General features: G+C 37.4%; 1 protein-coding gene across 1 annotated transcript in view; it reads left to right on the top strand.

Moving 5' to 3' along the window:
• The first annotated feature begins 18,591 nt into the window (after positions 1–18,591).
• Positions 18,592–26,596, top strand: part of LOC106053413 (pituitary homeobox 2) — a 50,892-nt gene continuing 42,887 nt past the window's right edge. Inside the window, exons 1-2 of the mRNA XM_013208959.2 lie at positions 18,592–19,010; positions 21,421–22,022. Of these exons, the coding sequence (XP_013064413.1) occupies positions 21,740–22,022 (283 nt within the window). The 5' untranslated portion in view covers positions 18,592–19,010; positions 21,421–21,739. The remainder of the gene's footprint in view (positions 19,011–21,420; positions 22,023–26,596) is intronic.

The following is a 26,596-nucleotide window of genomic DNA, read 5'->3' as shown; positions in this document are numbered from 1 at the left end:
GTATAGTATAGTATAGTATAGTATAGTATAGTATAGTATAGTATAGTATAGTATAGTATAGTATATCCTCTGTTTGGGATCCCTCAACTAAAGAAAACATAAAGAAACTAGAACACATACAAAATAGAGCAGTGAGATTAGTATGTAACGAATACTATAATTTGATTACATTAGTACCATTAGTAAAATCATTAAACTCAGAGACACTTCAGGACAGAAGAATAAAAAGTATAGTAGCTATAACACATAAAACACTAAACCATTATTTACAAATAGAAAAACAAAACCCAATGAAATATTCAGAAAGACACAAAGATAGAGACACATTTTTTTGTTCTTAAATCCTCATGCTAGAGCAAATTCGTACAAGTGCTCCTTCTTCCCTTTAGAGAATGGAATGGGTTGCATGAATCAGTCAGGAAAACCATTAGCAGAGTTTAAGACATTGAATAACATGCATGACTAGGTTGACACATGAAATGCGTAGGAAGTAATTATTTTCTTTTTTGGAGTAACGTCTTTGATATATAAGATAAGAAATCATATTACTTTATATTATTTTATTTTATTTTTTTAGAAGTCTTATTCTTTTATATTTTAGTTTGTCTCCCAACTAAACGGTCATAGCAATGCTGCTTTTTCTCTTCATTATTAGCCCCATTATTATCTTATCTTATAATTTGAAGAACTTATGACTGTGATATTTCTGAACTCGACTTAAGCTTAAGGAATGAAAAAAAAATGTGTAAGTTTCAAATGAAATTACGAACTCTTTAATATTGTTTAGTGATTCGAAATTGTCTCATCTCATTTATTGTATGGCTTCGTCTCTTTCGGGATAAGATAAGATAAGACAATTTTATTAGTCCAAACAAATAGAAATTCAGTTTGATTTCAATTGTTGACATCAGCATTACTACTTTTACAATAAGGACATAAATTGCCAATACGAACAACATTCACACACACACATATAAACAAGTGACACACACACACACACATACACACAAGTCACACACACACATACACACAACCAGAATTCGGTTTCCGTGTTACTTCTCCGTGGGGACGAACTACGAATGGGCTTATTAACAGACTGTCTCACGGAATCAGAGGCGTAGCGAGCGAAACGTGAGCCCGAGGCAAGGTACATTATTATCACCCCTCCCCCTCCTCCGTTTCCCATGAACATCACATAGAAATATAGATTGCGTGTGACGCCCCCCTGAGGGTGGCGCCCAGGGCATCGAGCTCCCCCCCTTGCCCCCCCCCACTCGCTACGCCTCTGGTTGAAATAACGGAGTCTTAAAATCTTTCTGGTTGGAATAACGGAGTCTTAAAATCTTTCCATTCTAGCCTTAATGAAGCGGAGGCGAATTAAAAAAAAAACAATGTGTGTGTTTGATTTTGTCTAAATGTGTGCGAGAATGGATAAGTTTGTTTCAAACGAGAGACGCCTATGTGTATCCTCTCAATCAGCATCGCTTCGAGTCATCCTACGCCAATAGAACCGTCCGCAAGCCCATAATAGTCAGTCATCGCTTGGACACTGCATCGTGTGCGCCTGTCACCAACAGATAAGATAACGGAATGGTCACTTTTTTTTTAAAAAGGGCTGGGAGGGGTTACAGAGCGCAAGGGGGGAAAGGTTTGGGGGTGGGGGTAGGGACAACTATTGCAAAGTCGTATTGCCTTCTTCCCTCCTCTCAACCCCCCCCCCCCCTTTTTTTTGTCCAGTGGTAGATTTCAGTCTTCAGGCGGTTATGATAATAGTCGGACATAAAGGTGTCACCAACAAATAGGTGATTTGTATCTATGTCAGTGAGCTATTTGACCTATATATTTATTGTCCTTCAGGTTTGTTCAGTATCTTTGTGCTCAGAGGTTTTAAGTCTACGAGACTCTACCCCTCCATTTTGATCTCTTATTCATATTATTCAATCTACTTTTTACAGTTATATGACAAGTGAAAGATATAATAAATGTTAAATTTTCTGTATATTTTTTTCTCAAATATTTAACTAGTACGAGATATATGCATAATCCAGTATAAACTTATTTGACAGTATTAGACGTAGCCAATACAGTAAAAATTGTGAAGTGATTTAATAATAATAAGTATCATTAAAATAAAAATAACATCTGTGGTATCCTTGAAGAAATTTGTCTTCCAATTTGTACAAGTAACAAACCAATATTACGATAGCAAAGGGGCATGGTGGCTGAGGTAAAGCACTGTTCTTCCAAATCGAGGAGTCTTGGGTTCGAATCTGGGAGTTTAGACTTCGGGATTTTTAGCACGCCCTGAGTCCACCCAACTCTAATAGGCTCTTGACAGTAGCTGGGTGTTATGGAGTGTGTGTGTGTGTGTGTGTTTATATAGTGACGGCGGAAAGAGGTTAGCGATTGGTTGTGAATGATGCAACATGGGTGACATTGTCGTCACTTGGTCTTAGTTAGGGGAGACAACTCCAGAACGTGAGACTGAAAGGTTGTGTTGTTGTAGTGAAGTAGATTTTATTTATTTCATTTGCTCACAAGTTAATTTTGTTTATATTAAAGTGTTTATTTAGTTTGTTCACAAAAGGAATTATTCAATTTATTTGAAGTTTGATTAGTTAGGATACATTACGCCATAACGGTTTAGTTGTCTACCAGCTGTTTGGTGCTACAAGTCAACGACCGGTAACAACTTTGGGGACAGTAAAAGGCGGTTAGTCGTTTTGAGAGAGGTAGGACGATAGGCCTCCTAACCGATGGTCTCGAGATCAAGTCATTGTGAATTCAAGGAATGTTCAGTGCAGGACATTAGGTCATCCCTGAGTCCAGTCATCTCAAATCATAAGAAAGTAAAGACGTGAGCTCGTAGTGGTGGTCTCCTTCGTTATATTGTGTAGTGTTATGACATGATTAGAATTTAGTATTTGTTTCGAGAATAAGGGAAAAGTTTTACTTAGTGACAAGTGACGTGACATATCTTTAAAAAACAAGAACGCTCTAAGTGACGCTACAAACAAGACGCTTTGTGTAGAGCAGTAGAAGTAACCAATAATAGATATACGGCTTTACGGAAAGACATTGGACGGATCCCTTTCTTAAGTATTAAAGTATTTATGATTGTTTGATACTAGCGTCGACTACTTATATTGATTGTTTGATACTAGCGTCGACTACTTATATTGATTGTTTGATACTAGCGTCGACTACTTATATTGATTGTTTGATACTAGCGTCGACTACTTATATTGATTGTTTGATACTAGCGTCGACTACTTATATTGATTGTTTGATACTAGCGTCGACTACTTATATTGATTGTTTGATACTAGCGTCGACTACTTATATTGATTGTTTGATACTAACGTCGACTACTTATATTGATTGTTTGATACTAGCGTCGACTACTTATATTGATTGTTTGATACTAGCGTCGACTACTTATATTGATTGTTTGATACTAGCGTCGACTACTTATATTGATTGTTTGATACTAGCGTCGACTACTTATATTGATTGTTTGGCCTTTCGCCGGTGTTCCTGATTTAGTTGAAGGTGACCTCATGATCTGATTTAGTTGAAGGTGACCTCATGATCTGATTTAGTTGAAGGTGACCTCATGATCTGATTTAGTTGAAGGTTACCTCATGATCCTTGCATTGATTACATTCGACACTGCGGAAGAACCATAACAGTACACACAATCGTCGTCTGCCAGGTTTATCTGTAGGTCTTTAAGATATTTAGAGATGAAAGAAAAAAAATAAACCCAGAAATCATAAAAAAAAAAACAAGGAATCAGAGATTTCTTACGTAACTGCATGTTTTGATGGAACAAGATCTCTACCTAATACACTCAACACCTAGAGTGTGTGTGTGTGTGGGTGTGTGTCAGTCTGACTGATATGACGTCAGTTCTATAGGTACTATAATAGAAGAATGAAGATAGAGTGAATAAATGTACGTGACTACGAAGACCAGCTCTGGCCTACATAGTTTTTCAGAGATCAAGTCGCACAGACAGTGAATGATGACCAAAACCTCATAACGCTTATATTAAACAAAGCTTAATGTTTAATAGGCTACAAGTTTTATAGGTGAAATATTTTTACAGTTTTTGTTTTATTTGTTAGCATATTTTTTTCTAGTTCCAGTTTTATTCGAACGATGCTAACTGCTTCAAGGCAGGTCAGGCAAGCTGGAAGCTCTTGACCTGTACGGTGACTTACGTACATAGCGAACATCTGCAGGGGGTTCGTCTAGGGCCTAGAGTAAATGCAAGAAAGAGTTTGAGCCTGTCAAGCCCTTAATCACATGAAGTTTAATGATAATGATGATGATGATGGTAGTGATGATGATGATCATAAAGATGATAATAACGATGATAATGATGATGATGATAATGATGATGATGATAATAATAATGATGATGATGTGATGATGATGATGATGATAATGAAGATGATGATGAAGATGAAGAAGAAGATGAAAATGTTGATGATAATGATAATGAAGATGAAGATGAAGACGAAGATGAAGATGAAGATGATGACGATGCTGCTGCTGCTGCTGCTGATGATGATGAGGATGATGATAATAATGAGCTACCAAAATAGTGGAGCAAGCTAAATCTCACAGTTAACAAGTTTAGTTCTAATTTACATTTGACAAAAATTTGAAATGCGCTATGGCATCAACTCAATGTCTACCCTCACCTCCCCCTCCCTACTCACCCAATCTCCCTCCCCCCCCCCACTTGGTTTAAAATGATTGACTTCCTTCTCACCCCCCCCCCTTCATCCGACATCCAAGGGATTAAAATTTAAAAAGTTAAAACACCCCCCCATGTCTCTATCTCAGTATATCGCGTTCCTAATCGTATTAGACTTAATCACAGGGACAGCCAAGTCTCTATTCAAAACAAATGACTTTTAAACTTTGATCAGCTATTTGGCTATCTAGGCCAGTACGCCCGTGAAACACTGGGGCCCATGAGACATCGGGGCCCACACGAGACACCCAGACTTTCCTTTAAATGCAATTTAGATGGCTCCGTGTCCCCCCCCCCCTTTTCTTTTTTTAACAACACCCGCCCCCTTCCGTACCGACCAGGAAGAACTGAAAAGAACAATAACTGGACATGGCAGTGATACGATGGACCTGGCCGGACATTTGTTCCGCTATACTCTACGAAGACACTGGACAGCGCTTGAGGTCAAGTATAATTTAAGGCCAATTGGTCATCTTTTAGTCATCTTTCTTTTTTCTTAACGGGGAAGTGGGTGGCGTTGTGTCTGATCAGATGTGAGGCCACTTGACCGGAGATAGAAAGAGGCGGCCGGACAATAATAATGTAGGCCCCTTACTTATAATTAGTTTTTAAGATTATAATAAAATGTTTTTTAACAAGAAAAGCGAGGCCATCAAATTTGGAATGAAATCCTAAGATGAGAAATGTCTTTTCTAGCACATTGTTTAGAAAACATTTATTTTAAACGTAGGCTACTTTTTATAAACTAATGATCATCAAATTAACATTTGTGAATACTTTAAGTCTTGATGATTCGTAGAAATTTATTTATTTTTTTTAAAACAAAAAAACAGCTCAACTTTTCAATTATTTCATTAAAAATCTGGGATGTTTGTCAAATGTTTAACACGTTTCGGATGTTTGTCAAATGTTTTACATGTTTTGGATGTTCCTTCAGAGTTGAAAATAACCTATTTCGCAGTCCAAACCTCCCGCAGGACGACGGGGGATGTAAGGACCTTCGAGACAACCGAACGACAGTCTAGTGTACCAGGGTAGCCCATGGGTGATACATTAATGTAGGTCTAGTTAACCATTCCATAGAATGACTAGAACTGCCTCAGGACATTGTGCAATGCTAATCTACTTATTTGAATATGAACACAAACGTTTCTCGGTATAATATTTCTTCTCGGCCAGTGTGTCGGGTTTTAAATGTTGTCATTACGTTTGTCTAAGCCAGACCAGTCGTTATAGCAGGCCTCAACACTGACTTGTGACGTCACGACCTGTGAGCTGTTTAGAATAACAGCTTGTTACGTGTATGAAAAATCAAAACAAAATATTGGATTATCTCTCTTTAACCAGTCGTAAGATAGACTTCTATAGTTTCAGACCAATCTCTACAGCAGTGTTTCCCAAACTTTCTCCGTAACGGAACACTTCTGAGTTTTTAGCGGAACACTTTGTGCTTATTTTCTATGGAGATTAATTCACGTGGCGGCCTACTAATTAATTATTCCAATAGTTCATGGAACACCTAATCAGGCCCACGCGGAACACTGGGGTTCCGCGGAACACAGTTTGGGAAACACTACTCTACTTTGATGGTTGCACATATAATTTGGCTGTTTGAGAAAGTGATACGAGGAGAATGGGGTACTAATTATTAATAATAACTCTTACTTATAATACGTATGAATACAAAGAATATATATGTATATAATTCATATAGATATGTTATATAGAATACAGTTTGCCAATGTGTTGCATGTTAAATACATGATTTTATAATGATTATTGTATTATATATATATATATTTGCCAGAGTCAAAGAGCGAAGGCACTGTATAATCTTACAAATGGACGTACAAGACTGCATCGTCAATTAATTTCTTTTACTAATTATGCTTACTGCTTAACTGCGAAAGTCTTTAGTACCAGGATGTAGATCAGAAAACTAAATTCAGTATACAACGCTTGACTAAATACACTCAACATTAAAAGAAAACTCCCAGTTGGGAGATAGTAGATAGAGAAGGGGTGGGTGTGGGGGGTGTATTCAATCGTTTAGCTAGTTTTTACCCTCTGGCTACGCCCGGCAGTTTGATCATTCATGTTGACGTCTCAGTAAGTTGTGTCTGTCTTATACTCTGTACTCACACAAACACACACACACACACACACACTCACACACACACACACAATGCTTCCCTTCACACACATCGTCTCTGATTCCCCCCCACCCCCCCACACCTTTCGATATACTAGATCTATTAACATAGGCCTGTTAAATATGACAAGATGCGGTGCAGTTTAGTGCTTCACGTGGCGACGCAGTCCTAACTGTGACCTTAATATTTTGCCACATTCAACGTAGATTAACCCTAGGTCTGCTTGTAGTAGGTGTAAGTTCTGTGTTCCCCATCCACGCCTGTCTTTTATCAATATCTTTCCTTTTGTTCTCTTTTATGTCCTGTACATCGGATCTATCAATACATTGGATTTATTAATACATCGGAACTAGCGCTACTAGATCTATGTATATGTATGTAGAGCGTAGAGATTTAGAAAAAATGTTATTTACAAAAAAAATCAAAAGCTGCAACGTAAACATAGTGGGTTTTTGGTATTTTTAAGAGTAGATTTTTTGAATAGAAAATCAATTTTCTTTCTTTTTCTTTCTCTCTCTCTATCTCTGTCTTTATCTCTGTTTCTTTCTCTTTCCTTTTTTCTGTCACTTGCTTTCTCTCTCTTTCTGTCTTTATTTCTTCATCTCTCTTTCTCTCTTTTTCTCCAACTTTTTCACTCAGTTTCTTTCTCTCTTTTTTCTCTCTTTTTTCTCTCTCTCTCTCTTTCTCTCTTTCTCTCTCTCTCTCTCTCTCTCTCTTTCTCTCTTTCTTTTTCTTACTCTTTTTCTCTCTTTTTTTTAGCTCTCCTATTTCTTCTCATTTTGTCTCTAATTATCTATCTATATAGTTCTCTCGTTTTTTATGTTCTTGTATTCAAATCTCTATCCCTCTATTTCTCTATTCCATTTTTTTTTGCTCTCTCTCTCTCTCTCTCTATCACTCTCTCTCTCTCTATCTCGCTTTTTCTCCCTTCCTCTTTCTTTCCTCCCCAAAGTTTATCATTTTTTCTCTATGTTGCTCTCTGTCTCATTCTCTTGATACTTTTTCTCCCTCTATCAAGTTCTCCCTCTCTCGCTCTCTCTCTCTTACTCCCTTTTCATCGGTCATTAACATCATTGATTCGATCTAGTCTTGATTCGTACAAATCACTCCCCCCCCCCATTAACATTCTTTTTATTTGGAGCGATCTGTTGACAATTTTCTTTGCGGGCGACAAGATTGCGCGCATCATTACCGGTGGTCAGTCATGGACAGCTCGCTTCAACTTCTGGTCAATAACACCTTCTCCTGTGCCCGTACATACGCCGCTACTCCAATTGACCCTGTCATTAGTTTGGGATGGTCCGGCAGGATGTAGTGACCACGAGATAACCGATACCACCCTGATAACAATCGACGAATGACTTGCTTCTTGTTGCACTTGAGGTGTCTGGTCACTTCAGTGGTCTCCAGCTTTCCTTACTGTCTGTATGTGTGTAAAGGACTCCCCTTAGTCTTAAAACTCAAAACGTATTTTTTATATTTGAGTTATATTCTTGGTAATAGAAGTTTGAATACAGTAAGTGTCAAATAATGGTGTATTTTGAGAACATTTAAAGCAGTGATTCCCAAAGTGGTCTATATAGACCCCCAGGGGTCTACGAAGACTTCCAAGGGGTCTACGAAAGTGAAAAAACAAATTGGGGGTCTATGAGATGTCCACGGGGGTCTACGATAATAGATTTCATTTAAGTATTTTAAGCACGTTGTGACTTTAATATTTACATATTAATTTAATTCTTCACACTAACATATAATGTGTGCATAAGTTAATCCTTTAAATATTTATCCTGCTATTCAAACGAAAAATTGTTGTGTATTTAATTTCAATAATTATTTAAATAACTTAATTTTGTCTACATGTAAGTAATGTTTAGCAAAAAGAAATGTAAACTGTATAGCGTTGATTATTTAAAATTGTTCATTCCTTCCTTATCAAACATGCCATTGCCTTTTTATGACGATATGAAATTAATTACGCTTGAGAATCAACTAAGACAATGTCACCCTGATAAAAAAAAAATTAGAAAAACTTTCGAACATTCAAATTTAAAGATAAAGTTCAGAATAGACCCACAAAATCTCTTCGACATCATATAGAGAAGATGATGGTTTGTGGGTGTCTTACACTATCTGTTTACTTATAGCAAAATAGGCGCTTGACTACCGAACCTGGGCTCCTGGATTCGAATCTTTGTGAATTTTTAATTTCATGATTTTTAAGGCTCCCCTGGGTCCACCCAACTCTAATGGGTACCTGACTTAAGTTAGGAAAAGTAAAGGCGGTTGGTCGTTGTGCTGCCCACATGACACCCTGCTCGTTAACCGTTGGCCACAGAAACATATAATCTTAACAACATCACAAGGTCTGAAATGGAAACTTCACTTTTTTATGACAAAACACGTAAAACATTAAAGGTAAAACATTGATTTTACTCGCCGTTGTAGTAGTAAACACTGTTTTACACAAACCTACACCTGGTATTATTAAAAGAACTGCTTTAAGCAACACTACAGTTCAAGGACACGTCGGTGGCATGAGTTATAAAATATTAAAAGCTTATTATTATTTGCAAACGACATATATACAGTTTGGGATCTGCGGTGTCATAGGCCATGACAGGGTGTAGTGATGTGTGTTGCAAACTGCATTAGGGTCGCCGTCTCCTTATTTTTACTCAGGATTGACCCACAAAACCTTTCCCATGTTTGAATATAGTTGCAAGGCAGGAGAGTTTTGAATTCAGTTTTACTTAAGGCTAGGTGGGTAGCCAGCCAAGGCTAATGCGCCCTTCATGCTTGACGCTTACTGGCTTCGCCCCTTCTCCTGTTAGTGATAACATGTTTGCGGACTCAATATATATCTTGAAAGATCAAGAAATACGCCAGAAACTGCTCTTTGCGAAAACTTTATTAATTAATTAATATTTAATGTTTGAAGCACTACTTCATAGAACAACAAATTCCTATTTGAAACATAACATCTGTAGCAACGGATGATAAGCCTGCAAAAAGACATTCCCAGTTTGTTTGGTGATTCCAGCAGTACATATTAATTTTTATTTTAATTGGTTTCAATTTGAATTTTATCAATAAAAAAAAAAAGATAGATCTCTATAATTGAATCTGTAGCTTTAAATTACTTCTTCACTTTTCAACTTACTACAGATAGAAATTAGTTGTAAAACAATGTTGATGAATTTGAAAAAAATGTGCAAGTTAAACAGGGGGTCTACCGAAAACCAGAAAACAAGGCAAGGGGTCTACGAGAGAAAAAAGTTTGGGAACCACTGATTTAAAGGAATTGTGTTACAAGAAGATGTTTACATCATTTAGGTCAAATTAAGACGACATTAGAATTTTCCATAGTGCCAAAAATAGCTTTGATGGTTCCGGCTAGAGAAAAAGATGTAGGCTATAGAGACTATACATACAAGGAGATGTATTAACTGTTTCGGGGCCTCAGTGGCTGTTGTAAATGAAATACGTATAAATCGTATTGTTTATTTATATAGTGTGTTTATCATTAAAGTGATTTTAAGTTCTAGAATAGATGCTTTGTACTTATTTAGAAAGTATTTATGTTTGACTTTACACTTTAAACTAGTATCTCCGGCATTACGACGGTGTTTGAATTATAATATTAATAATGGAGGAGCAACTACTACAGATCTATTTCCAACACTGCCTTGAACACACAATCCCATCATTACACGAACAAACAGTTTTGTTCATGTCAATGTTACTACCAACTTTATTCTTCTATGTATCCTTCACATATAGACCTACCATATTTTGTAAACCCCCCCCCTTTCCTCCTTTTGTCATGTAACCTTTGAACCCTTCATTATCTCATTTATACCACGTGACAACAACATAGATAACTGGGGGGGGGGGGGTATCATTACAAAACGTGACAAGTACAGTTATTTACTGTCGCTGTTTGTAAACATTACTTTTGTTTGTTTAAATTATTATAGAACGAAATAGGGAAATATAGGCTTCGATTTTCAAGTTACCAATGTGACTGAACATACTCTAGGGTTACACTATACCTAAGAATACTAAGTCTTTAACTAACAGGGCTTTTTACTAACAGGGCTTTTACTAACAGGGTTTTAAGTAACATGACTTTTATTAACAGAGCTTTTACTAACAGGGCTTTTACTAACAGGGCTTTTACTAACAGGGCTTTTACTAACAGGGATTTTACTAACAGGGCTTTTACTAACAGGGCTTTTACTAACAGGGTTTTTATTAACAGAGCTTTTATTAAAAGAGCTTTTACTAACAGGACTTTTACAAACAGGGATTTTACTAACAGGGCTTTTACTAACAGGGCTTTTACTAACAGGGATTTTACTAACAGGGCTTTTACTAACAGGGCTTTTACTAACAGGGTTTTTATTAACAGAGCTTTTATTAAAAGAGCTTTTACTAACAGGACTTTTACTAACAGGGCTTTTACTAACAGGGCTTTTACTAACAGGGATTTTACTAACATGGCTTTTACTGAAAGGGCTTTTACTAACAGGGTTTTTATTAACAGAGCTTATATTAAAAGAGCTTTTACTAACAGGGCATTTACTAACAGGGATTTTACTAACTGGGATTTTACTAACAGGGATTTTACCAACAGGGCTTTTACTAACAGGGCTTTTACTAACAGGGATTTTACTAGCATGGCTTTTACCAACAGGGCTTTTACTAACACAGTTTAAACTTTCAAAAACATTCAAACATTCAAACTGTTAGTTTCGGATTAATTATATTGCTCGTCATCATGTCATGAGTGGGGGCTTCAAAGGTTCAAATCCTCTCTTGCAAAAGCCCTGGACAAAAACGCTGCTGTTGTGCGTATAGCATGTATGTCACATTACAGGTCGAGACTTTGTGGTGATAGTTCGCTTTACTTCTGTAAGTAATTCGATCCTGATAGATCACCTGATGCTGAGATATAACAAAAGATGATTTACTTTAGTTATTTGTATCCTTTCTGCTTCTACCAAAGAGGCGTCGTGGGGAGATAGAGCGGAGGTTCTGTAGCAAGATGCGAGGTCTTCTAAGACGCTATGTCGCTGACATGCTTGCATTCAGTTAGTCCCATCTTTTCTTTCCATCTATACTGAGTATCTGCGGACTTAAGGCCTTTGTTTCATCTAGTAAAAGAACACTTGCTAAGTTACTACACTAGTGTGGCCTCGGTGGCTGAGTGGCTACGCGTTTGGCTTACGAATGTTCTCGAGTTCAAATCAAATGGGATGTTTCGGGATTTTTTTTTTTAGCCCATCCAGCTCTATTAGTACCTGACATTAGTCGGGGAAAAGTAAAGACTATTGGTCGTTGTGCTGGACACATGACACCCTCGTTAACCGTGGGCCACTTAAACAGATGACCTTTACATCATCTCCCATATAGATTGCAAGCACTGAAAGGGGAACTTAACCGCACTTTGTTTTTAGTACAATAGAACCAAACATTTTTCGGCTGGGGGGGGGGGGGGGGTTTGAAGGAGGCAGTTAAAAGTCCAACATTGGATCCGAACCTCTTTGGCTTGGTTATGCACCAAGAGCACAAGCTTCGTGGGGACGCTCAGCACTGCGTCGTATTTTTCGTATTTTATTTTTGACATCTTTAAGTTAAAACGTATATACTAGGTTACATCTATAACGGTCCACTGCAATAAATGATAACTTCCTTTTACCTCCCGACCAGATTACGTTGGGGGAGGGGGGAGGAGGTTATGGCCAGGGTCGGCCTTAGGCCACTGCAACCTATGAGGCCGCGGTGGGCCCCGCACTTTCATCAGCCCCGCGCTAATTTTAGGTGTAAATAATTAAATTAAACCACTTTAACTTATAACAGGGTTCCGCCGGCCTCCTGATTTTCCAGGAGCTTTTGGAAATCTCCGGAAATTATTCAAAAATTTCCAGAAACTCATAAAAATCTTCTTTAAGAAACAGACGAAGTTGTCATTTTGGGGAGTCCATCAATATGGTAAATCCCAATCTTACACGTGATAAAAACGGCATTGCCAGCTTTCATTTAATAAAAAATGTAATGCATGGACAAATTTATTTTCTAATACAAAATCTTATTTTTTACTTATTATCCTTATCCCTACCCAGACTGGGCGCGGGCAAACCGGTTCGCATAGGGCCCCGCAATAGTTAGGGCCGGCCCTGGTTATGGCTTTATGCCAGGGATGAGTTCGAGTCCCAGCCCTCTCCTATCTCTACTAACCCCGCTGTCACCCAAATATCTTCAGGACGTAGCCTCCATTTTGGCCAGCTCCACCTCTGACAACATCCTCCTAAGTCATGTGCCGGGAGGCTACTTTATCCAATGCCGTATCCTCTGGTCATTAAAACAGAATCCGGTCTTAGCACTTGACTCCCGAGGCTACATTCTAAACTGTCAATTAGCGTAACTAGGCGTGTTTACACTCACACACACACACACACGCGCGCGCGCGCGCACAAACGCAGACGATTATGAGCAGGCCTACATGTGTAGACGTGGAAAGTAAAGGGGACAAAAAAAAATGTAAACAATGCATTCTGGGAAACGCTGTCGGCCCCCGCGGAAAGGAGGCGTAGATATAGGAAAGAGAAGAATTGACGTGAGGTGACTGGGAGAGGGGAGGGGGGGGGGTAGAAGCGATTTGTCAGGTTTAGCGGTAAGAGTTTACCTTAATGCGAAAGAAGTCTGCTTGATTGACGCGTGGGTTCCCCCCCGTCCGGTGGACCAATCACTAACAAGCTTTGAGCAAGCTTTTTTCAGCCATGGGGATCTACCGTAAAGGTAAGGTGAATCTATTAAACGGGTTATGTCCCTTGGTCTAGGTTTTTATTTGCGAACTGTTCATTCTGTGTTGGTTTGATAAATATATATTGTGTGTGTTATACTTATACATAATATATATATATATATTGAGAGAGAGAGAGAGAGACAGAGACATGCGGGGGACAGACAGATAGGTCGATCACACAAAATTCTACTATTTAAGATATCTTTTATAACAATTATATCTTGGACTCTACGCAGTACAGTGCAGTACAAGTTGTACATAGTACTATGATAGTGTTATCATTCTCAGAATAGTTCAATAATGTCTGCCATCTCTACTGAATGATTTATGACGGTATACGCCTTGTTTTAACAAATTGTATCTTCTATCAAGAGTTTAAACACACCCCCCCCCCCTCAAAAAATAAAAATAATTAAGATTTATGAGACCATTAAGTTATTTATAAAAGCCGTGTTACATAAATTCGAATATAATAAACCAGAATTGCCTGTCACGACTAGAAAACTATGATCTATGACTAGATGAATGTAATATAAATTTTTCAATAGATTCACGCCGATTAAATATTATTAGCTCCATCAGGCCATCATACAAAAATAAAGTCAATTTCTGAAAAGATTATTATTTGCACACTATATCGTTACATTATCTTGCTTTATTACTTTGTTATATGATATCGCTACATTCAAAAGTTCGTAATATATAATATGTAACTATCACTACATTCTAAAGTTTTAGAAATAGTATTACTTATACTATAGTTATAGGTCTAGCACTTAGAATCACTTTAGTTACTCTCTCTCGCTACCACGGTCAAAGGATCTATACTTCTTCCTCGTTCTCATTGTTATGTTGGAACGTTCAGATGACTAGACCAATACATGAGATGAACTGCGCAGTGGTTTCCAAATCAGAGAGCTCTCCATATAGTTTTCTTTCTATTGGGGTGATTTGGGCTAGTGTCTTATACGAGCCTCTTGGTAAAGAGAGCAGTTTTGGAGGACGCGGTCGGCATTCTCTGGTGATACTCCACATGGGCAGATTTCACTGGTTCCAATTTTGTGCTTCCGGTACATGTGTTAAAGGACCTATTGATCTTGATTTAAAGTTAGATGGACCTTTTGGTGCTGCCACAAGGTCTCTGTGCATATAAAGACATTCCTACAGGGAACAGTATCAGGCTGATTGTTGTGACAGGCAAGAGAAGAAAAGTAAAGAACAGGCTGAACATGTTAGACCCCTAGCGAGTGGCGGGCATAGAAGTTATACTTATAACTATCAAGTTATGTGGGCATATAAGTTATACTTATAACTATCAAGTTATGTGGACATATAAGTTATACTTATAACTATCAAGTTATGTGGGCATATAAGTCATACTTATAACTATCAAGCTATGTGGGCATGTAAGTTATACTTATAACTATCAAGCTATGTGGGCATATAAGTTATACTTATAACTATCAAGCTATGTGGGCATATAAGTCATACTTATAACTATCAAGTTATGTGGGCATATAAGTCATACTTATAACTATCAAGTTATGTGGGCATATAAGTCATACTTATAACTATCAAGTTATGTGGGCATAGAAGTTATACTTATAACTACCAAGTTATGTGGTATGATTAATGAGCTAATAAACATATTTAATTTCTTGATATATCAAAAAGAAAGCGCTGGGAACGCAAAGCAAAAGAATGAACAGGTCTGTCATTGAAAAATAAATTTTGTCGCAAAAGACAGGTTAATAGGGAAAGACAGTAAACAGATCTTGTGTGGTGCCCCAACTATTCATCAGAATAAAGGATATGTGAAAGTGAAGGTAGATGTGTCAAATGCATTAAAGGAGACAAGGTCCAGTAGAAATGTTGATATAACAATGTGTTTCTTATTGTGAAAAAAAAAAAATTATTTTCATATGACCGATGACCGAACGTAAATACATAATAATTTCTTTAATTTGAGAAATAATCTCGAAACTAAGGGATACCACATACTATATATACACAATTTTAGTAGTACTGGCTTTCTGGTTCTGTAGTATGCGCTTCCGATTAGCAGCACAATGATTCCGAGTTCCAACCTTGTCAGCCTCCACCCCCCTGCCGTCCGTCTCAATGGTCCTGGGTTTCAACCCCGACCGCTGCCCTCCCACCGGATATAAATAGCTTCATTTCAGAAGAAACATCAAAAACTTATAAGGCCATTTTTTTTCCTGGTGTGTCTGTGTAGGAGGAGGAGGGAGGTAGTTCTAAAAACATAAGCCCTGGGCTACATAAACACATACACATTTCTATTTGTTTTGTTTTGTCCTCCAATCCGAGATCTCGTACATGGGAGGTAACACTCTTTTTTCAGCATTTTATAAACACCACTTCCCCTACTGCACATCTAGAATCATATTAACGGACTGTTTCTAATCAATTAAATTTTGAAAGTTGCTGTTTAGGCTACCCCTCTTACTTGTAACTTATTGACCACAATACGGATGTGGTTCTTACCCTTCACATATCTCTTCCTCCGGTGGACGCTGGGACACCACAAACGATCTGTTGGCCGTCCTTCTCCATTCCGCTCTGTCTTTTGCTTGAATAGAATCTGCTTCAATGACAGGCCTGTTCTTTCTTTGATGTTATGTTCTCTCCGCTTTCTCCTTCTGCGTCTTCCTATCTTGCCTGGTACTGTTCCCTGAAGGAAGGTCTCTGCGGGCCCTGATGGTAAATGGTGAAATGAAACGACGGACCAAAGACACTGCCTTCTCGTGGATCGAAATTAAGTACCTTTTGTAGAGTTGGGAGGGGGCGGCGGCTGAGTGGTAAGTGCTTGGCTTATGACCTGGGGTCCTGGGTTCAAATCTCAATGAAGACAGGGATTTTGAAAATCAAGTTTTTTAGGGCGCTTCTGAGTCCACCCAACTCTAAATAGGTGCCTGACTTTAGTTGGGGAAAGTAAAGGCGGTTGGTCGTTGCGCTGGCCACATGACACCCTTGTTAACAGTTGGCCAAAAAAACAAGATGACCTTAACATCATCTGCTCTATACATCGCAAGGTCTAGAGGGGAACTTTTTTTACTTGCACAGTGGGCGTAGTGTGTCGGGCCTGCACCCATAGTGCTATGACATGAGTAGGAGTTTGGCGCGGACAATTATTCGTTTCATAAAACGGGAAAGTTTGACAGACAGTGAGTTGATTATTAAAAAACAAGACCAGGTTTTGATGTGGAACGGAAGTAAATACGGAAGACTTTTAGCAGCTTTAGAGAGAGGTCGGCTTTGGGTTTTGAAGTAGATATTTTACTTAGCGATATTTGACGGTGCTATGGGGTATGTGTGTGTGTGTGTTTGGGTGTTTCTATGGTGACGGTGGGAAGAGGTTAGCGATTGGTTCTGAATGATGCAAAATAGGTGGCGTTGTCGTCATTTGGTCTTAGGACAGACGACTCTAGAACGTGAGACTGAAATGCTGTGTTATTGTAGTGAGATTTTGTTAAAAAGTATTATCACCTTAAGTCTAGTACATTTATATATATTATCTCATATCAACTTGATTTTTTTCTAAATTATACTAAAAGTCATATTTAGTCTTGTTCTCAAAGAAGTGATTCAAATTATTTTAAGTTCCAAAACTTAAAATATAATACGCCTACAGCGGTTTAGTTGTATACCAGCAGTTTGGTGCTACAAGTCAACGACCCTCAACAAAAGACGGTTCCGTTCATTACGCATTAACTCTTTCTCTCCGTAATTATTTACCACATTCTGGTGGAATCAACGCTGGTATCGTCAGTTAGGAGAGATAGAGTTCATCTACTTGTTCGACTTCATTTATCAGCGTTGAGTACCTATATAGTGTTGGACTCTCGCCTGGGTTAATGGTTTGCTTATGTGAGTGTTACCTCCGGTTAGACGTATCGGCAAAAGACACAGCGCGGAGGCGCCTAACAAAAGACACCGAAACTAATTTCCTATAAGTCTTCCATGCCTTATTTTAGCACCGGCACTGTATGGACCCTTTAGTCTGAATTGGTAATTTAGTTTTGTATTGGTTCCATTTTCTGCTCTTGGACAATAGAAGAATTTTAATATAAGGATTATTTTTGTAGATTTGTGATAATTTCTAATTAAAACTGTTTTGATGACTTCAGATTTTTTTTTAATTTTTTGAAAGGAATTATTGAAACGACGTAAAATCTGACCAAAAAAAAAGTGTGTGAAGGGTTTTGAGAGTGGCTGAGGTGAAATAGTTCCCTATATCACGCGCCCTGGGGCGCCGGATTATGTAATAATAGCACTAGGGTGTTGAGCGTGAAAGGAAGACCCCTGGTGTCGAGACTTGTTCATACTGAGGGGGGGGGGGAGCTAACCTCCTCCCGTCTATCTGGCTTACTTCCTCACCCTTGGCATAACAAAAAAATGTTCGAGGCTGTTTGTGAGTAGAGAGAGGATTGGGGGAGGGAGGTAGTGGGGGGAGCTGCAAGGTGTGAGCTTGTCAGAGGATGAAACAAAGTCGTTCTGGATTTTTTTAGTAAGAAGGAAGGAGAGAAAGAGAGAGAGAGGGGGAGAGAGAGAGATACAAGGAGAGAAAAAAAAAACCTCTCCTAGATGCTAACGGGCAGACGTATGACAATTTGAAGCTTCGCCCCCTTTTTAGCTGACGGCTAATGACTCGCGGGGATAAAAATAGGCCACGCCCATTTTTGGCCACGCCTCCTCGCGCCGCATAGACGCGATGAAAGGAGGGGGGAAAAAAGGGCAAAGGGGGAGAGAAAAACTCCAGCGTGAGATCCCGCCCACTTTCAGATTCGGAGAACACAGCGGTAGTCGCCCCGTGTACCAGACCCGTCTAGCCTCTGTTTTGGCGTGTCTCTCGCTCTCCGCTCGTCCAGCGTTCTCTCTCTCTCTCTCTCCCTTTTTTTTTTCTCCTTCTCCCCCTCCGAGGCCGTACCACAGTGGTAAACATTTGAAAAAGAGTTATTCCCCCTACCGTTGCAAAGACGGAGCCTCGACTTGAAAGCCAGAGCTGAGCCCAAAAACCTCGAGTCCTGGGCTTTGAACTGCTTACCGCATCAACTTCTGATTGTGTGTGCATGTCCTTAGTAGCCACTGGCTAGCTAAGCTTTTTGAGTCACGCCATTAAGACCATTCGGACTACATTCGCTTATTCGTCAGTGATTTTTGAGACCAAACAACTTTTTATTTTTTTATTTTCCTATCTGGTGTGTGTTCACTGCGGAGTCGTGTTTTTTTCCTCTTGAACGGTTTATCTCTCAGTCACACGGTAAATAGATCATCTAACTAAATCTAGATAGTCTTAGTAATAAATGTTTCTATATAGTTCTGTTTAATACTACTTATATACTAACTTTACAAACTCTGGGCCAGAGAGTGAAAATTATATGAAATGGTCTAGGTCTAGAAGACTTTCAAACTGATTAGATCTAGTTATTTATTTAAAAAAATCATTGCGTATTTAGTTGACATCTAGAGTTTTTTAAGACTGTTAATTAACTATGTTTATAAGTGGACCTGGGTGCCAATATATGAGTCGTGTGTAGTACTTTCACATTACATATTGATATATATCTATCTAGATCTAGTAGGACTAACACTCTTGAATTTGGGACATTAAGTCTACACAAATAATTAAGTTCGCATAATTAAGGCATTCATTCGATAAATGAATCGCATGCCGTTGATTTCATATCATGTATCCAACTATTTCGTACGCAAGTTGAAAAGATTTAAACCAATAGTTGGTTAGGGTTAGGGTGAATAGTTGCTTTGGGTTAGGGTTAGGATCAATAGTTGCTTTGCAAACAGGATTGGATTTGCGACAGTTCAACACTGTGAGAACGGCACAGGGACTCACCCTTAAAGGGAGCATTTACACTGAACAAAATGTACATGTTTTTACAAAACAGGCAACTTAAAGATAAGAAAATATGCGAATAGTACAAGTACTCTATTTGTTTGTTCACTAATATAACAAGAATTTTTAAATGTTTTAGTTTATTGAATGCGGTTATATTTAAGATTGCACAGGGAAAAGTCTTGAAGAAAAATTCTGCACAGGGCCTCAACTTAGTAATATCTGGCACTGTTTGTAGTGTTACATTTATGCACTGTATTGTACAATTCAGCGTTTTTCTTATCTTCACATTCGGACTCTACATGAGGAGTAATGATCTAGTTCTAGCGTAATGGTCTATTTCTAGAATAATGGTCTAGTTCTAGCGTAATGGTCTATTTCTAGAATAATGGTCTAGTTCTAGCGTAATGGTCTAGTTCTAGCATAATGGTCTAGTTCTAGATTAATGGTCTAGTTCTAGAGTAATGGTCTAGTTCTAGAATAATGGTCTAGTTCTAGAAGACACCATACTTTCTACCACTTTCTGCTGTACTAAACAATATAGTGATCAAAGATCTGTTATAAAAGTTTTTATACAATAATTATAATTCTTATTTTATCTTATAAAACACGGACATTGTTTTTTTTAAAAAGAGGCTTACGCCCTACGCGTGTCCCTAGGCCAATCTAGTCATGCTTGTTAAATCAATGACTTCAACTCTGCAAGTCGTTGGTTTTCCTGGCTGATTCAGGCAGCCCATTCCATGTTCTGATATCACTAGGGAAGGAGTACTTGTACAAATTTGTCCTAGTATACACAACAAGAAATGTGCCTTTATCTTTGTCTCTTTTAGAGTATTTTAATGGATAGTATATATCACGATCAGTGTTGAATGATAACAAAATTTCTTCCAATTCTAACCAGATCAGTCGAGAAAAAGATAGTAGGTTAGGAAGTTTTGAACCAGACCTACTAAATTTATATCTTAACTTCTTAACTAGAAAAGGATTCAATATTACTTTTGATAAGCCATCTCATTCTTAAGAGGCGTAGTGCAGGGGGGGGGGGCACGATGCCTCGGGCGCCACCCTTAGGGGGGCGCCACACGCAGCTTTTATTTCTATGTGATGTTTAATGGAAAATGAGGGGGGGGGGGGGCGCCAATAATGTACCTTGCCCCGGGCGCATATTTTTGCTCACTACGCCTCATTTATTCTAAATAGTTTTGACCAAAATAATTTCAAGTATTTATGTTAAATAAACAGATTTAATTTAAATCCATAAGTGGATTTACCATGTCTACAATTTTCATCATTATGAAATAAAAATGGTTAAACTAGAAGAAGAAACACAAAATTGCCAATGAAGTCTCAGATTTATGCATGTTCAGAAATCTAGGATGTTGGTACTCTTTAATAAACATTAAATGCTGATTTAAAAAAATGTCTAGATTTTGTCTGTAACTGTAACCGCAGCGTCTGATTAACCAAACATCCAAGTAATTAGTGTCAATGTATAGAGTGACTAAAGCAGACGACAAAACAAAATTCATAAATTAAATAAAATATATAGACTACAAAAAAATGTATGAATAACAGACTTCAAAACAAATAAAACAAACCATTGAAACAGACTACAGAAAAATAATACTATGATTAAAGCAGACGTATGTAATTAATAAGTGACATTTTTTTACTATCTCTTTGATTTATTTCAAATGGATTCCCCAAAGCGCCTAGATCTAGACCTAAATTAGGAGCTTTTTTTGTCTTGTGTAGCGTGATTGAATATTGGCCAGTTTGTATTCATGATTTTACAGACGTTTATTATTTTATTTAGCTAAGAGGATGCTACACCGAAACGGTGGAAATTATGGGATGGGATCGTAACATTCTTACAAGATGAACATTTTATTCAGAGGCTAGAATAAGTGTCGAAAGCGTCTTCGACAACTAGCGGATCGACATTGTTTTCTACTGGTTGACACACCGCTGAAAAATTGAAAAGTATTTTGGAGGGAACTGGTTCAGCAAGCTAATTCTCGGGAACTGCCAGGAACAGTGCCAGGGAGGACATTCCTGAGAGGCAGGGGTCATCTACGTTTTTTTTTTGGGCATACACCCGGACGAGAAAATATCATCCCGGACAGTCCGTATAGATGAACTCGGCATTGAATGCGTCTCTGTGCCTAGACGAGCTCGTAGTTGGCGGACACCACATCGGAGGCGGACACCACATCGGGGGCGGACACCACCTTCATCACCACCACGGAGGCATGACCATGCACCATCACCACCTGCACCATCATCTTAGTGACTCCAACCCTTTGCCGTCCGGTTCGGAGTCGGCATTATCGTCGCCTCCCCACGGCGGGTCCGGACATCACACCACAACAGTGCACCGGACTCTCACGCCCAGTGACGCCGCCTCGGACAGGTCCGGTAGGTCGATTACTATTTTCTTCTTTATTAGTTTAACATTTTACTAACTTGCCGCGCAGTAGATTTAGCAAAAAGAGAATCTTATAGATTAACTACTAAACAATTAGCAAAGTATTATACTTATTTCACCAAGCTCTCAGAGAGGCCGCAGCCACAAATGTTTGGGCCCTAGACAACTGGGTACATGTGGGCCCAAATGCCCCCACTCCCCTCCCGATGCCAAATCCTTCAAATGGAAGTACCAGACAAGAGACTTGCCCCCCTTCCTGGCCGCGGGTCTGCTTCAGGGCCGGCCCTAACAGACGTGAAGCCCATCTATACTAGCATTAGGCGCGGGACATAGGGCGCCCATCTCCAACTGGTCACCCTATACGGCCCATTCTTAATTTCCCTATCTATAATTTTCTTTACAACCCCCTTTTTGTATAATATATATTAAATGTAACACTATATATTTGTATATCACACACAAAGATGTTCAAACGGACACGATGGTCAGAAGGTCAAAGCAAGATGGCATGCTTAATGTCATTTAAACAGACATTTTTCTTTGTTCTAGTACTATATCAAATGTTCTATTTATATTCGAGATGTTTTAGTACTATTTCAAAAGTTCTGGGTCTAGTTCCCTGCTTTATCTGCATGTTCCTTATATTAGATCTGTACAATAACCTCTCGGACATTAAAAATACAGATAACTTAATGGACACGCCTAACCTTCATTCAACTTGCTTTGATCATTTCAAGATAAAAAAAAATTCTCTAATGATAATAAAAATGTATTAAAGGAGTATATTTATAGTATAATTTAGTTTCATACTACGAAATATTTATACACACGCGTATTGGAGAGTATGCATTATACCTTGCTTACATGTAGACATAATGTAATAACTAGCACACGATGAACAAGTCATAGAAAACAAAATAATATTCTAATTTTTTTATTTTTAAACAATGTATCAAGTGATAAACACATTCGGACACACTAACACACTACGTACCTCAGTGTTGTGAACACATTCTCACAAACGTGTAAAATAAAAAAAAGTAGGCCTACCAACCATTTTACCAGCCACAGGCCGACACTATATCCCTACGCTATACAACAGTCGGTATTATTGGACAGATTAATGGTTAGTTATATATCTTTATAGTATTAGTTTAATAGTTAAAATGTAGACACCGAATTAACATACACTGTGACATACAAGAAGTATAGACTAAACCGAGTTTAGCCTAGTATTCTTGGTAAATTAGAAATGAAGTTTAATTAATTATGTAATGTTTGAAGACCTTAAATATGAATATGTATATATATATATGAGGTCACGTTCAGTTCAATGTATCGGATGTTTTACAATACAGGATATAGTAGATTTATTTCATTTGTTTAAACAAGTAGTTTCTTAGATGGCCCCACTATCTCGCTACTCTCTCTCTCACCACATTCTTTTTAATATGCTTCTCTCTCTCACCACATATAATACATACATTGCTGATGTAAATACCCCAAATTATGACAAAAATGTTTGATATACTTTTCCAGTCTCAACAATTAAATTTTATATTAGCATTTCAAATACAATGACGAAAAGAACTATAAAGTTAAATCTATTCATTACATCCTATAACAATAGTAAAAATAAATATAGCATTAATAATTGATTGAGCATTACACATAACAAAACATAACATCGATAACATACAAAACTATACGATCATACCCGAGTTTCACTCCTAGCTACATGTGACGTTTGCATCAGAAAGTTGGATTGGATTCAATCATTTGATTGTCTGATTTTTGTGATATATGTTTTCAATCTTTTCTTTGAATGGCAGTATGTTACAGTCATCACCCCATGGGGTGTATTAGATGTTGAACATCTTTTAAAGTCTTGTTTTAGTTTTCTTAAAGATTTTAAACTTAAAATACTCAAATACAGACATTTAAAATAAGACTAAGCAAACAAACAGACAATGCAAAAATAAAGTTATTATGTGTGTGTGTGCGCGCGCGAGAGAGCGTGATTTAGTCATCAGAAAATAACATAATCGACGAATTAAAGTTATTAAATGTAAATAATATAGTCAAAGATATAGTGTTTAAATAAACAATATAAGTATCCCTATATATTATGATTTACGATTATATATATATATATAATATATATTATGGGATACAAAATATATATATTTAAATTCCATATATCATTTGACTGTAAAACTATTAGATCTATGATTGTTTAAACAATGTTTCCAGTGCGCTAACTCGTGGAAAGTCCTATACTCAGGACAAGGGAATGTATATGCAAGTTATTGAGAAGTACACATGGCGTTTAAAATATTCATATTCATCGTAACTTATTACATGTAAATTGGTTACAAGAGGCTTCACTTAACTAGAACGTAACGATGCAGGCTCATGAGCTGTGGACAGCATTTAGTATTCAGGTAGATAAAGTGTTTCGACAATCTATTCCACCACTTTACTTTTTAAATCTTGTAAGTCAAATCTTGTTTATCCTTATACGTTAACGGAGGATATACCTTTGTAAATTTTTAAATTTTTACTAACTTTACTATTTTAACTGTGACTAGACCTTGCTTTTAATGACTTAACTGTATGGGAATTTAGCTCTGGTGATATGAAGGGAGAGTAATCCTTAGAAGAATTACGGGCACGGCATGGCCTAAATTGTGCCGATGTGCCAAAAACTCAAAACTCAAACTCTCCCTTTGTATAGTACACAGACGGAGTTGGGAGAAACAGGAAAAGTACAAGAGTTAAAACAAGGCGATCACTTTGTCTGTTTATTGTAGACCGTTCTATTACACTAGGCGAAAATAAATTCGTTTATTCATACGTTTGACCACCACTTTATATCTGTAAATCTTCGCCTTTTTATAGTCACAAATCTTGATTTTCCTAACTGGGTAAGGAAATTGTACACTATGTTTATATAAGAACATTAAGAACAATACTCGTTTCGAGAACGAGGCTCAAAGTTTAATTGCAAATTATTAAACAGTGTAAGATTATGAATGTAATGAAAGCCATGAGTTGATTGGATTATCAGTTAGCAGGGTGAACCCATTTTATCCATTAATATTTTCAACCAAAGTACATGAAATCTGTTACTATGCAATACTACACTGGCGAATTCTACATTTCGTTAGAGTAATAAATTAAATGAAATAAATGTTGGCAGGAATAATCATTTAGAAAGTGACGATTTGCGAGAAAATAATACTTTTGTTGCGGAATGATTAGCGTAAACAATGTTTTAGCCGAAAATAGGAACAATTAGTTACAAAAACTTCTGCAATAAACTGAGATATCAATGCGCGTATCGCGTATGTTGTCAGCCTAATTACACAATTAAAAATATAGATCTTAGACAGTTTCATCACGTTTTCTCTATGTAAAAAAAAAAGGCAGCTAACGCAAATATATTGCAGAAATAAAAAAAAATAAGTTTACTATGTAAGCGCTAAGTTTTGTTTTCGCTATCATTAGAGATGGGACTAATTTGTTAAGTCGTCTGCTGAGAAATGTTTTGTGCTTTGTCTTCATACGCGACTGCCTTGTTCTGAATATGATGAATAGTTGAACCTATTATTTTTTGTTTTGTTAAGACGAAATTTTACACTCATTAATTATAATAACATACTATAATGTCGGACAGCAAGGGATTGTGGTATTTAAATAAATATTTCATTTAAAAGATGTACGGTATAACGACTATGGGCTTTTGTTTTGTTTCTCAAGTACCAGAATGAAAGCCCAATATGGGTATTTTGTAACTATCATTAGATCATTTGAATAGCGAAAATATGAATTGGGCTTAAATGCTTGACATAAGGACTTTAATTCGAATCTTAATGAAAACTGAAAATTTGAGTTGTTAAAATAAAAAAAATACAAAATAAAAAAAAAATAATACAATACCTCCTTTATGCAAATTATTGAGCGATTGTGTTTCTCTTAATAACGAATGTTAGATTTAAAAACATTTTTTCAAAACCAATGTAGGATCTAGACCTAGATTTAGTCTCTAGCCAAATTTACGTTTATTTTTAATTTGAAAAATTATAATTGTCAAATTAGAGTCTTTCTCATGTGGCCAACGAGCTAGTAATTTTTTTCTCAGCGACACATATCAACTGTTAAATGTCTTGGAAAATCGTAAGACCCATTTTTTTAGATCAGCGTCCGCCCACCCTCCATGAAGTAGTGACTTGAATAGAGGTATTGTAAAAATAAAAATGAAGCAAAATGGATTGTGACGGTGCATGTGCTCTTTGTCATGACTCTCCGTCTGCTGATCAAACCAACACTCCTGGGTTTAAACTAGTTACCTACAGAAATTTACCAGCATCACTAACAACATAGCTATAAAAAGGCTGGTACATTAACAGAAAGGGACATAATATACTCATACTTGCCATTTCTCGCTTGCAACTTAAACCATAGTCATACAAAACATCATAAAACACTATCATGCGACCTGATCGCTGGGCCGTTTTTTTTTTTGTTTTTTTTTTGCAACAAGCCGAGATCAATAATTCTG

This window comes from Biomphalaria glabrata, chromosome 2 (assembly GCF_947242115.1).
Source record: "Biomphalaria glabrata chromosome 2, xgBioGlab47.1, whole genome shotgun sequence".
NCBI lineage: Eukaryota > Metazoa > Mollusca > Gastropoda > Planorbidae > Biomphalaria > Biomphalaria glabrata.
The sequence above is the reverse complement of the archived record's forward strand: the minus strand, read 5'-3'. Positions and strand labels throughout refer to the sequence as shown.